This window comes from Myotis daubentonii, chromosome 18, assembly GCF_963259705.1.
Source record: "Myotis daubentonii chromosome 18, mMyoDau2.1, whole genome shotgun sequence".
Classification (NCBI taxonomy): Eukaryota; Metazoa; Chordata; class Mammalia; order Chiroptera; family Vespertilionidae; genus Myotis; species Myotis daubentonii.
In genome coordinates this window covers 13360694-13373569 of record NC_081857.1, presented here as the reverse complement: position 1 = coordinate 13373569, position 12876 = coordinate 13360694, and the positions used below count along the sequence as shown (strand labels likewise).

At 53.2% G+C, this 12876-nt stretch overlaps 1 protein-coding gene across 1 annotated transcript in view; it reads left to right on the top strand.

Annotated features, from left to right (window-relative positions):
• Positions 1–2595: 2595 nt before the first annotated feature.
• Positions 2596–12876, top strand: part of LAMB3 (laminin subunit beta 3) — a 36370-nt gene continuing 26089 nt past the window's right edge. Inside the window, exons 1-3 of the mRNA XM_059673765.1 lie at positions 2596–3033; positions 4307–4371; positions 5162–5316. Coding sequence (XP_059529748.1) covers positions 4344–4371; positions 5162–5316 — 183 coding nt within the window. The 5' untranslated portion in view covers positions 2596–3033; positions 4307–4343. The remainder of the gene's footprint in view (positions 3034–4306; positions 4372–5161; positions 5317–12876) is intronic.

Sequence of the window (12876 nt, the reverse complement as noted above, 5' to 3'; positions counted from 1 at the left end):
ATCCCAACCTACCAATAATGTAGGGTAGGTGGGCTTGGGAGTATTGGGGTGGGGGACAGGGATGGGGCAGGGAGCTTGGCTGTCATTTTATTTTATTATTTTCAACAACAGTTGACATTTAATATTATATGAGTTTCAGGTGAACAGGTGGTTAGACATTTATATGCCTTACAAAGTGATCCCCCCGATTAGTCTGAGTGGTCATTTTAAAAAGGGTCATCAGAGTCGGCCTCCTTGAGGAGTTACTATTTGAACAAAGAGTTAAAAGAGGTGGGAGGGTTAGCTTTGCAGACATGGGAGGAAGAGTGGTCCAGATGGAGAAAGCAGCTGGGGCAACACCCTCAGACGAAGCAGCCAGCAGGCAGGTCATTCAGAAACACAGCAAGGAGGCCATGTGGCTGGAATGGAAGGAGAAAGGGAGAGAGCAGCAGTCATGTAGAAGAGTGATGCGGGGAGGGGGTCGTATCATGTGGGGTCTCTTTAAGGGCTTTGGTTTTAACCTTGATTGCAATGGGGAGCTGGTACAGGGCTCTGAGCAGGGGAGGCCATGACCTGGTATGTTAGGGCTGGACTGCAGACAGGTTAAGAGGCCACTGGAGAAGTCTGGGGAGAGAGGCTCAGCTGGGAGGGTAGCCGTGGTCCCAGTTGCCTTTGGAAGAGGACCCAGCAGAATTGCCTGATGGGTTGCTGTGGGGGCGAGGGAGTCAGGAGCCAAGGATGACTTGGCAGCCACTTTCCTGAGGGGTAAGTTCACATGAGCCAAGGCTCGGTGGGCTCTGAGTGCTGAGGGCTCCAGTGCAGCACAGTGAGAGGCAAGGAGAGAGGGGAGAGGAGGCTGCAGTGTTGGAGCCACGCCCCTGCCTCCCCTGTAGCCCTGGCTGGGTCCCAGCCCAGCCTCTGGCTCTGTATTACGCTTCTTGTGTCTGAACAAATTGGGTTCTGAAGTTCAAAGCCTGGGGCCCTGCAGGCCTGGGGGCACTAGATCTACGGGAGGAGGGCTCAGTGTCCCTAAGGAGTGAGGCTGCCTGGGCTGCTCTTGGCTACTGCAGAAATAACGTCCTGTTCCCTGTTCCGGACTTGGCAGGAGCGCGTGGGAGGCCCAAGCAGAACAATTGCCATTTCCCTCCTGCAAAGCCGAACCACTCCCTGGACTTGCCCCAGCCTGTGATGTCTGAGCCACTCAAGGCTTGTTTACCTGGCTCCTGCCTCAGAACAGGGGAGTCGGAGAGGATTGAAAGGTGAGGCCCACCACCCGCTCGGCCCACCTCGGCTGAGCATCTGGGATTGCCACACGGCTCTTCTGCTGAGCTAACTGTTAATGAGCGGTTTGTCACGTCCTCCTTCCTGGTGGTGGGCAGAGGCCAGGCAGCTCCGGGAGGGGGGAGCTTCCTGGAAGCCTTCCGTTTAGGGAATCGGAGAAGTGGAGAGAAAGAAGCCAGGCAGGTGGCCTCAAAACCCGGGGTGTCAGCACCTCTGGGAACCCCATGAGGGTCTCTGTGTTCTTGTCGGGCCCACGAAGGGAGGCTGCTTGTACCGACTCGGGCGTGTTGGGCTGAGCCAGATTTCACTGGAATGCTTATAGGGGTCAAGACGCTCACGTTTATCGGAGTGTCCATTATGCATGGAAACAACTTACTACCCATTGGCTAATGATTCCTCCTGCCCACCTAGATTTCTTGGGCTGAATTAGAAACGGAGGGTTAAAGTGCCCAGCTCAATCCACGAAATGCTACATTTTTCTCCTAAAGGGTTCTCAAACTGATTTCTTGGACTGAACCCTCCATTGTAGAGAGAACTTCCTGCTCAGGAGAGACTGACCAGCCAGGATTCCAAGTTAAGAGTCTCCTTTAAATAGAAACTTGGAGGCAGTACTGTTCCCGAACAATGCCAGTGCGAGCTCTGAGGGCCAAGCCGTGCACCGGTGACCTTCCAGATGTCTCTAAAGCCCTCGGACGCCAACCTGGGGGAAGAGTGTCCTCTCGATCTGGCCTGTTATGCCATTTACAGTGGCCTGGCCCCCGTGGCCCTGAGCCAGGAGCCCGCCCAGGGTCCCACAAAGGAAGCTGTGTTCCCCAGCCTGGCGGGGGGCCAGGGCTTGTTGGTCCAGTTAGGCTGCAGCCTGGCCCTCCACCACTTGTGGTCAGGCCTGTGTTTGGGCCCTCCAGGCTGGCATTCCTGCCCAGCAGGGAGAGGCTCGGAGACCAGCCCTCCTCCTAAGCTGGGGGCAGTGACTCACAGGTAGTTACCTGCCCTAGGGCTCCCTGCCAACCCAGGGAGGGAGCCGGAGGGGAGGCATTTAGAGTTTAGTCCTGCTTACTGCTCTTAAGCTTCCTCGGGTGAGTTGGGCCTTGACCCCTTCCTGATGAGCTGGAGCCTTTTCAGGCTCTCCCGAATTCCCCAAGAAGCAGGGATTTTCCACCGTTTCTGTTTTCCGTGGGGAAGGGGCGGAGCTGGTGCTTTCCGGGGGTCCTGGGTGTTTGGGCCTCCTCACTTCCCAGCCCGTTCCAGGTCCGGGCGGTAACACCCTAGCTCCAAGCCCTGATCTTGTGTCCCCTGCTTGGTCTCCTGTCCAGGTGGTCTAGGACCTGAGAGGAAACGGACCCCTCTGAGCCTTGAGAAACGCCAAACACAGCGCCTGCCACAGATGCCGGTGCCCTGCCTGCCCCCCGAATTCTGGTCTGGAATGCCCCTGAATACTTGCCTGGTGCTTTCAGCAATGCTCCCTCCCCTCCACCCCCAAGGCACCCACGGGCAGGCGGGTACTGCCAGGCTTGCTGCGGGGCCCCTGGGACCGACCCACTTGCCCAGTCCTGTCCTGGGGCTGTGGGGCTGTGGGGCTGCGGTGACGGCAGATGGGCGTGCCAGCTGCCAGATTCCTGAGACCCGCCCTGCAGTGGGCTACGCCCAGCCTGGGAGTCTCCAGAGGTGAGGCCCGTTGTTTAAAAACTGGGAGCCAGCAGCGGAGACCCCCACATTCAAGGGGTGCTCACAGAGAGGCGATCTGGAGGAAGGACAGTGGCAGCAGGGAGCCAGGTATGTTTCCTGCCCTCGCCTGCCGGGTGGGGGCGGGCAGGGAGGAGGGCTCTGTTCTGGGCGGCTGGGGCCTGGCTGCAGGGCCCGTTCTTTCTCTTCCTACCGCCTCACCTGAATGAGCCACCTGCAAAGGCTCCATTGAATGTCTGCCTCTGTTTGAATTGCCTTTTCACATCTGATAAGCGGCTCAGTGACTTGGGAGAAAGCAAGTTTAGACTGGGGCTGAGCACAAAGAGGAGTGGGAAGGGTGGGCTGGCGGGGCCAGGGCTCTCCTGAGGCCGCTCCCAATGCCTTGTTCTGGGAGTGAGGGGCAGAGACAGCTCCGGAGCCAAACCAGAAGCTGGGTCTTCCTCTTGGGCCATGATTAGCTGCATGACCTCAGGTCACCTATCTCCTCCCTGGGCCCCTGACGCTTCTGGGAACGGATTGGTAGGAAGGATTCCAAAGCATTAGGATGTATAACTTAAAGAGAGAGCCCCAGTTCCCTCTCTGGTCTTGCCTTGCCAACCTCCCTCCCCCAGCAACGGAGCTGTGGCTGACAGGAGCAGAGCGAGCATCCAGGCCCAGGCAGAGGCGGGTGCTGCATGAGCTGGGCAGGCCTGCCTGCCTCTTGGACCCTTACAGCATCCATCCCCGGCCTCCTTCAGTCCCTGCTGTGTGGGCTCCAACCCCACCTTTCCCGCACAGCCCTGGCCCATCATTAGAGACATTTAGGATTTAGATCAAATCCTCTAGGCCTCCCCATCACATTCCAGCTAACTGCCTAGGCTGGAGTTGTGGCCACCACAGCCTTACCCTCGAGGTGGCCCTCAGTGGTATTAAGGCCCTGCCCATGGAAGGACAGGGCTCCCTCCAGACTTTCAGCCAATTTGACCCACTCGCCTTTGGACCTGTGGGCTGGGCCAGGCTCTGAGAAAGGCAGTCCTCTTTCTTGGGCAGCGACAAGGCCTCAGACCTCTCTGCAAAGGGCCCAGCCATTTATTGCTCCCCATGTTGTCCTTATGACTGTCTGGGGCAGGGGAGGAAGCTGAAGTCTGGGAGCGGATGGCATTCCCCCAGGGCACCCCATGAGTCATATGCCAGCTGGGACAGCAGTCTAGGGCTCTGGCATTTTCCAAGCTTTTGGCTCCAGATGTACCTGTTGCTCAGAGGTGTCCTAGGTCAAGACCCTAGGTAAAGACTTCTGAAAAAACCTGAGCCCAGAAACAGGAAAGGGGCTAGTGTGCCCTAGCGGTTTGCGTGGCTTTACCCAGGCTGCTTTGCTCTGTCTCAGGTGAGGTCCTCTCTGGGGATCACCCCATTGGCTGAAGATGAGGCCAGTTCTTCTCCTGTGTTTCAGTAAGTATCCCTCCCCATCCTCCTGGGATCTGTCCTATAGCAGGGCGGTGACAGCTCTGGGTAGAAGGACAGTTAACCAAAACGTGAGCATTACTTGTCACCCTTTAGTCCTAGGGTTTGGCACACTTGTCTATTGGGGACACCTATGAGGTTTCTCTGGTCCTTCAGGCCTTCAGGAAGATGACTTGCTGCCTCTCTTGAGGTGTCTTCCTATTCCCGCCTGGGGGTGGTTTCTGCTCCCTAACTTCCCTGCACAGTTTCTTTCCCACCCTTTCACTCCCAGGCTGGCTCCAGACCCATCATTCATGGCTTGAGTTCTTAATTTTTCAGTGAACTGGAGCGAGTCACTCACCAAATGTGGGTCAGCTTTGCAGATAAGGGGGCAGCAACAACACAGGTGTCTCCCAGTGCCCCACAAGTGGCCAGCAGCCCGCCCTCCTCTGGGCTGTTGACAGAGGCCACGCTGCCAGCGAGGAGAGTTGTGGACTGTGACCTGGTGGCCAAGCGTGTGTCTGAAGCTTGACCTGAAAGCGACATTTCAGGGTCATCCATGGGTGTTGGTTGCCAGTTTCTCCTCCTTTTTTTCTTTTTTAAGTTGGGGTTACAGAACATGGAATCAACTTTTTTACAGAATAGCCCCAGGATTATAATAATTCCCTTCACCAGCGAGTGTGAGCAGGAGAGAAGGAGAGGGTCTAGTCCTGTCCATGTCTGCTTCCCTGAGGGACACGGGGGTGGCCGTCAGGACCCGCTGCTCTCCAGGCTGACCCCAGCACCCCTGTGATTTCAGTCTTGCCCGGCTTCCTGTGCACCCAGCAAGCCTGCTCCCGTGGAGCCTGCTATCCTCCTGTTGGGGACCTGCTCATTGGGAGGACCCAGCATCTCCGAGCTTCATCCACCTGTGGACTGACCAGGCCTGAGACCTACTGCACGCAGTATGGCGAGGTAGGCCTGAGCTCCGTGGCCTCCAGGGCTGGAGGAAGGAGAGGTGGGTGAGGTGGGGAGCCTGCCATTGTTCACTGAATATTTACAGTGCACTTGGTATAGGCCAGTGGTTGGCAAACTGCGGCTCTGCAAACCGAGGCTCGCGAGCCACATGCAGCTCTTTGGCCTCTTCAGTGTGGCTCTTCCACAAAATACCGACGAAGTTTCAATCGCACTGTACGTGCGCACCCGCATGTGGTATTTTGTGGAAGAGCCACACTGAAGGGGCCAAAGAGCCGCATGTGGCTCGCGAGCCGCGGTTTGCCGACCACGGGTATAGGCCCAGCCCCATGCACTGTGGGGGGTGCAAGAAAGTATAAGGCTGGGCGAGAGGAAAGGTACTCAGAAGCAGCTGAATAGCTCTTCTCTCTCTTCTGCTCCATAAAACGAGCGTGGGCAGGACAGTTATTTCTCAGCCCCCGGGGCATGGGCAGGACAGTCATTTAAGTCTTGGGGACAGGCAATCCGATAAGTAGTGATGCTTTATATGTAAGGTCTGATGTGCCATGTTTGGTGGACAAAGTCAAAGCCTGTGGAGCACAGGCACTGGGATGTGTGCACTGGCTTGTGTCTTGCCAGGGGGAGAACTGAGTGGCACCACGGCCACTCTATTGCCATCATCTCTTTGGCCAGCGCTGGGGGATGGCTGTGGACAGAGCTAGCAGGAGGATATATGGTTGTAGGCTGGAGTTTACCTTTTGTGCTTTGTAGTTATCATGCATGAAGATCCGACTTTCTTACCTCTCAGCCTCCTTGGTCCAAATGCTTTGTTCCCCGAAGCAGAAGGGGAAACATCCAAACTGTTGTTAAAGGACATAGATCAGTGACATAAATGAGGTTAGCCAGGAGGTGCAGGGGCTCAGTGGATAAGAAAATGACCTGAGCGAATCCAGGAGTACCAACACTTCAAGCTACACCAATTAACATCGCTGTAAGGTAACGGATTTATTCAAAGAGCCGTTGTGAGTTTTCTTCTAGATTTTTCTTCTGTATTGGCTCTGGAGTTTTTTTTTTTGTAGGAACTTCAAAAAGGTCGGGGTCTTTTTCTGCTTTCATGTTCGCTAAGGTTGAAACCACTCAGCGTTTTTTTTTTGTTTGTTTCTCAGCTGCTTATCTCATTGGACCATTTTTTTCTGTCCTCAAAATACAGGTTTGGATGAAGGAGTGGGTGAGGGTGTGGTTTGCCTTGAGTCTCTGCAGCCTTTGGGGGGAGGGGGAAAGAGAGAGACAGAAAGAGCAAGGGAGTGAGAGAGATTGATTGCTGGAAGGAGACTTGTGTTATCTGTGGTTTCCTCTTTCCAGAATGTTCTTGTCCTCAGGACCATGGCGATGTATCTGATACTGCATCTGGGCCTCACGGCCCTTCTAGTCCCCGGTGTTCTTTTGGCAACTTTAAATCACAGATGGTATTGAGTTGTCCTTTGAATGTGCTGAGCCAAGATGGCTGTGGTTCTGCATCTCACCCACTTGGAAATGGGAGAACCGTCTGACAGCGTTGGGTAAGATGGCCGGCATCAGGCGAGGCCTCCCTGTGGGCCCAGATTACTCCACAAGCATCCGGGGACCTGGCCGTATTGAGCTTTCTGGGCAATAGAATGACTGTAGCTGTCCCTTCTCACACACTCTCAAAATCCCATGCCACTGAGCCACATCTAGAAATTTCAGAGAGACCTCTGCCTCTCTTCCTTAGGCTGACCCACCTCTGGGAGAGGAAGCAAGGAGAGATCAAAGGCCCCAGGGCTGGGCCGTCCCCTCCGCCCCAGCCCTGTCTGGACAGCCTCCCTCCCGCTGGGCCTGGGGCTTTGGGTTCACCCTGGCTCACCCTCTGAGTCTCGTGGATGCCCCAGGAAGCCAACTGTTTTCCCTGTTTTAAGTTGCCCCTCGAGAGGGAAACAGGGTGCTTGCAAAAGAGAAGTCTAGACTTACAACCCTGGGGATAGATAAATCTCAGCTGTTTTGTAGCTATGAATGTCGGGAGCCATTGGCCCTTTTTCTTTTTCTCTAAGGGGAGTAGATCCATGGGCCCTCTTGGAAAGAGTAGCGGACAGGGCATCTGGAGTGCAGGGTGCAACCCCAGGTCTGCCACTCACCTGTGATGTGGACAGATGCTACCCCTCTCCAAGTCTCAATTTTTCTCTTCCGAGAATGAGTGTCAGATGAAATGGTCTTCAGGGTCGCTCCTTGCTCTGGCCCTCTTTGGGAATGAGCTAACTTCCAACCAGCTTCTCTCCTACCCACTCTGTGTCTTGTCTGATTTGGCCTTCCCTCTCCCTTACCTGCCTAATCTCCCAGAGGCCACGGGTTGCCAGTGGTGAACCCACATACTGAAGCCACAGATACCCCCTTCCTACGATGTACCCCAAGTTCTCACCGGGTGCAGAGGTGGCTGGGTGATGAAAATTGGAAATCTCCCTGCTGAGTTCCAATTTCAGTTCTTCAGTTTATTTTATTAGCAGATATTATAGCAGCTATAATTTACTAAGCATGTACTATTCGTCCCAGGCACCATACGAAGAGGCTTATATAAATTATCGCAATTAATTTTTCACAAAACTCCATGAGGTGGCTCTTGTTATCCCCATGAGCTCCTGGGAGGGTGTGTGCTGGGACCCCAAACCTCTGATGGAAACACATCGGGGTTGAGTTTTCTGAGCAGCCCCAGCTGGAAAGAGGGTGGCAAGATACAGAGATGCATTGCTAATGCCTTTCCTCTCCCCCCAGCCCCTGTCCCCTCTCTACCAGCCCCCACTCCCATATACACACCTTCCTTAAGTCAAAGCCTCTGGTTAGTGCCTCTGTCCTATTTCCATCCAGGGGTGACATTGTGAGCCCGGAGCTCAGTACAAGATCACCCAGCACCTGCTGCCTGCCCACTGCCCTGGCACGGATGCAAGTGCCATGGGGATTGGTGACATTGGACATTTCTGCAATGCTCACTCCCCACCCCCCAGCCGCATGGGGACTCAGTGGAATAGGAGTTGCAGAAGCCGGTGGGACCCCTTCCAGTTCCAAAATTGTCTGTCCCAGCTCCAAATATCAGAGTGTGCCTCTTCTTGTGTGGGCCAGCTTAGCCTGTTGGCATGCTACCTCTGCCCAATTTTATCTCAGTGGCTAAATCCTATTGGCTTCAAAGGCTAGCTTTGGTGGGTTTGGGGTCCATATTGCAACCCTCCCGATGGACATAGAACTTGGCCAACGTTGCCTATGGCACTCCTCCCCGCCCACTTCCAGGCTGCCTATCTTGACTACCCATTAGCTGTCTGGGCTGGGCCCAGGCAGTGTTTTACCTAAATGGCCTGAGGCTGCAGTACCATCCTGTCCCCTTGTTCTCTTTCTTCCAGCTTCTAGATAACCTCTGGGTAACCTCACTGCACCATTGTCCCCTGAAGCTCAAGCATGAATGAAAAGGTCTGTGACTGTCCCTACTCTTGTTCTCTTCTGTGCTTTCCTGGAGCCTCAGTTCCTCATTTGACAAAATGGGAGTAAGGACAGTATCCGCTTCAATAAGTTGTTGTGAGGACCGTATAAAAGAATGAGCCACCTGGCCACTGGCGTGGTGTCTGGAAGATGCTAAATGTTCCATCCGGTTTCCCACCCACCTCTGGGACCTGTGTCTACACGTAGAGACCACTCTGTCTGTGAATCACACTCCTGAGATTTCTTCCCTGATCAGGATACACAGTCACATACCTATTGAAATGAACCCATCCTTGGACCATCCGCTCTCTGCCGCCACGGTGACAGCCACCCATCTGATTTGCAGCGGGTGTTAGAGGATCTGGAGGCAGGCATGGTCAGCGAAGTCGCCTGCCTGGTCCTGGCTGTCGCTCTGGTCCTGGCTCTGACACTTAGAATAGAAACGTGACTTTACAAAGGCCGTGGCTCATCTCTAGACCCCACTTCCCCATTTATGAAGTGAAAGAGTTGGGTTAGTCAACCTTTACATTAGTTCAGCTTTAATATCTCCACTGGCTTCTTGAAGTTGGCTGGGCTGTGTGTGTCTGTGTGTGACCTTGAGGGTCTGCCGTGTTCTTTCTCAGGTGAGCACTGGCAAGGCCCGAGCCATGCCCTTTGGTTGTCTCTGGGCTGGTGCACGCTCCTCAGGAACCAGTGGGCTTCACCTGGAAGCTCTCCAGCCCCATTTCTGCTCCTGACAGTGTCTCCTCCAATGTTGTGTCTGCTCCCCCAGATGCTTTATTTACCCCCCACTCCCTCCTTGGTGGGGGAAAACTTAATTACCCAGCTGCCTTAATAACAGTCTTATGCAGTGCATTCCTCAGGTTAATTAGCTGTGTACACCAAACAGCTGTCTTCTTCTTCTTTTTTATTAAATCCTCACCTGAGGATATTTCCCTGTTGATTTTTAGAAAGTGTGGAAGGGAGGAGGAGAGACAGCGAGAGAGAAACATTGAGGTGCCCTTGACTGGAATTGAACATGGGACCCTTCAGTCTGTGGGCTGATACTCTACCCACTGAGCAAAACCAGCCAGGGCCAGCTGTCATTTTTATCACCTGGGAGCAAGCTGAGGGGGGCAGTAGCCAGTTGACTTCCCTTCCTCCCCAACACACACACACACACACACACACACACACACACACACACACGTGAGTACACCCACACCCACATGCACACACCCAACAACCATTGTCTTTCTTTAGTGATTGTTTTCTTGACCTTTGACATGGCTAATGTGTAGACAAGGGATGGTGTTCATGTAGGTCTTGAGGGCCTCATCCTCTCTGCTCTCAGAGGACTTGGAGACTGTCTCTGAGTCAAATATCTGCTCTCCTGTTTCCCGGAAGCTGTCAGCAGGTCTGAAACTCTCAAAGCAAAGCTCTAACCACTGGGGATGAAGCATTGTTGAGTTCCTTGTTTAAAATGCAAACACCCTTGGGAAAGGCACCATATGAATCTATTATCAACCATTTATAACTCAGCAAGGAGTTGCTTATGAGAAAATTAGCTCTGGATTTTGCAAAAGGTCCCAAGAGAGTAAGACCCAGGATAAGTGACGTTTGAGGGGACAGAAGAAAATGGAAAGGGAACGTTGAGGAAAAGAGTTGCTGTCAGAGGGAAGCAAAACTTGGGTTGGTGGAGTGTGAGATTCTTGGGTCTCAGTTATGGGCTGAGGAGTGTGGCTAATGGAGCTAAACGGAGAGATGAGAGGGGAAAGGTGAGATGGGAAGGCCTGGACACAAACCTGGGTGAGCTCACAGCGTTGCTGGCCTGACCTTTCACCCTATTGCTCTAGGGATTCAGCTCACGAGAAGTTTCTGGGCAATTTCTTGCAGACCTACTCTGTGTTTTTGTTATCAGGAACTGTAGGAACTATTGTCACTGGAGTCAGCAGAGTCCCAGGCCAACTCTCTGCACTCAGGTGTGAGGGGACCCCTCCTTCTGTAGGGGTCTGGGCTGGTCTGTCCTTCCCAGGACAGAGGGAAAAAGCCTCTTGACAAGCAGTTTTAGTCCCTGCGGTTTTCCATGGTTGCCCACCTGCCACTGTATCCCTTGACTTAGAACAGGACAAGAAGGTTTGGAGGCAGGTAGCCTGGAGCAGAAATCCCTGCTTCCTCTCTTCCTAGCTCTATGGACTTGGACACATTTCTTAACTTCTCTGAACTTGCTCTCCTAATCTGTGAAGTGAGGATACCTACCATTTAATATAGCACATCTATCTCAGAGGTTTTGGAAGGATGAAATGAGGTAACACAGAAGAGAGCATGGTGCATGCAATTTCGGGATGTGTGATATACATCATTTTTATAATCAGCTTTAGAAAGTGACCTTTCTGAACTTATTTTGGATGGAGATAAGGGTGGTATAGAATTAAGGCTTTGGTCAAAATGTACCTCAGAGCATTGGGGCACTCCTACCCGCACCCCAGCAGGCCCCGACTTTTGATCTTTGCTGGCAGCATCCATTGACATAGAAGTGGTGAGGCTGGTGGATCTCATTGGGGTCTAAAGAGGCCTTGCTGACCAAAGGCCTTTAGGGACCTTTCTTTCCCTGTCCACTTTGCTGGGAAGAGTGTTTCTGCAGTATGGGGTCTGGCCAATGGCTTATATTTCTCTTGCTTCCTTCCCATTCTTTCAAAAAATTTAAAAAATATATATCTTATTGATTTCAGAGAGGAAGGGAGAGGGAGAGGGAGATAGAAACAGCAATGATGAGAGAGAATCATTGATAGGCTGCCTCCTGCACACCCCCTACTGGGGATTGAGCCCACAACCCAGGCACGTGCCCTTGACCGGAATCGAACCTGGGACCCTCTCAGTCCACAGGCCAATGCTCTATCCACTGAGCCAAACCAGCTAGGGCTCCTTTGCGTTCTTGTTTGGAGTCTCTAACTTCAGAGCTAATAAGCTGGATAGAGTAAGGGAGAATTCTAATAGAATGGTAAAGCAAGGAGGAATTTCATTATCTTATCCCACCCCTGCATTTAACCAATGAGGAAGCTGAAGTGGAGGGAATTTTTTTTTCTTGCAGAGAGCTGGATTTTTAAAAATTTTATTATTTTTTGTGTGTCCTTTTTTTTTCTTTTTTCTTTTGTCCCTGGCTGCCAGCCACGACCCTGACTGTAGCTCCTTATATAGACACAGGTGGCCTCTGGTTGCTCTTGGGAGGGAGCTGGGCCATGTTTAACCAGGGCCTGTTTTTCTACCCCCCCCCCCCGCTCCCCCGCCCCCGAATTAGCTGTGTTCTGCAAAGACACAGAGCTTTGCTTGCATTGCCGTCCTTTCCCCAGCCCTCTCCACTGTGTTTGGCTCCTGCTGGCTCCTGCTCTCTCCATTGCCTTCCCTGAGCTCTCTGGGAGGGCTTGTCTTCTGGCCAGACTGAGCTGAGCTTCTAGAAGGCTCCAGGAGAAGGAAAGAGGCTCAACCTTGCCAGATGGAGAGCAACCAGGAGCCAAACTGGCCGGAGGCCTGACAGGCTGGATTGATATTAACTCTGTGTCTCCGAGGCAGCGCTGCCAGGAGAATGCAGCCAAGTGACCCCAGAGAGAGCAGCTGCAGCTGTGAGCTTCTATCACTCGGAGAGACAGAGGCACGTACACGTAGCACACACCAGGGGACGAGCCCCACCAGGAGACACACACACACACACACACACACACACACACACTACATAGAGACATACAAGAATGAAGTAGAAAGGGACACTGAGGCCCAAGGGGGAAGAAGAAATCAGCAGCTTGTCCTCACATGGGCTTCTGCCATGAGCAGTTCTATTTCGGGCCGCCATCCCGCTAGCTAGTGGGCAGGCAGAGCTACTTAAAATACCTGTCGCAAGTCGGCTGGCTCAGCCTGTCTCTAAGGATTGAGATGAATCCCTCCTTTAGCCGTGTTACTATGATAAGCAGCACATAGTGTTAGGGGTACGAGCCATCTGATCCCTCCATCAGTGCCTGCGCACGTGGAGGGAAGGTGGAGGAGGCATGGGTACCCTAGACTGTGAGGACTGAGGGAGGCAGCAGGGTAACCAGTCCACACTGAACACCTGGGACATTTTTAGTTTGTTTT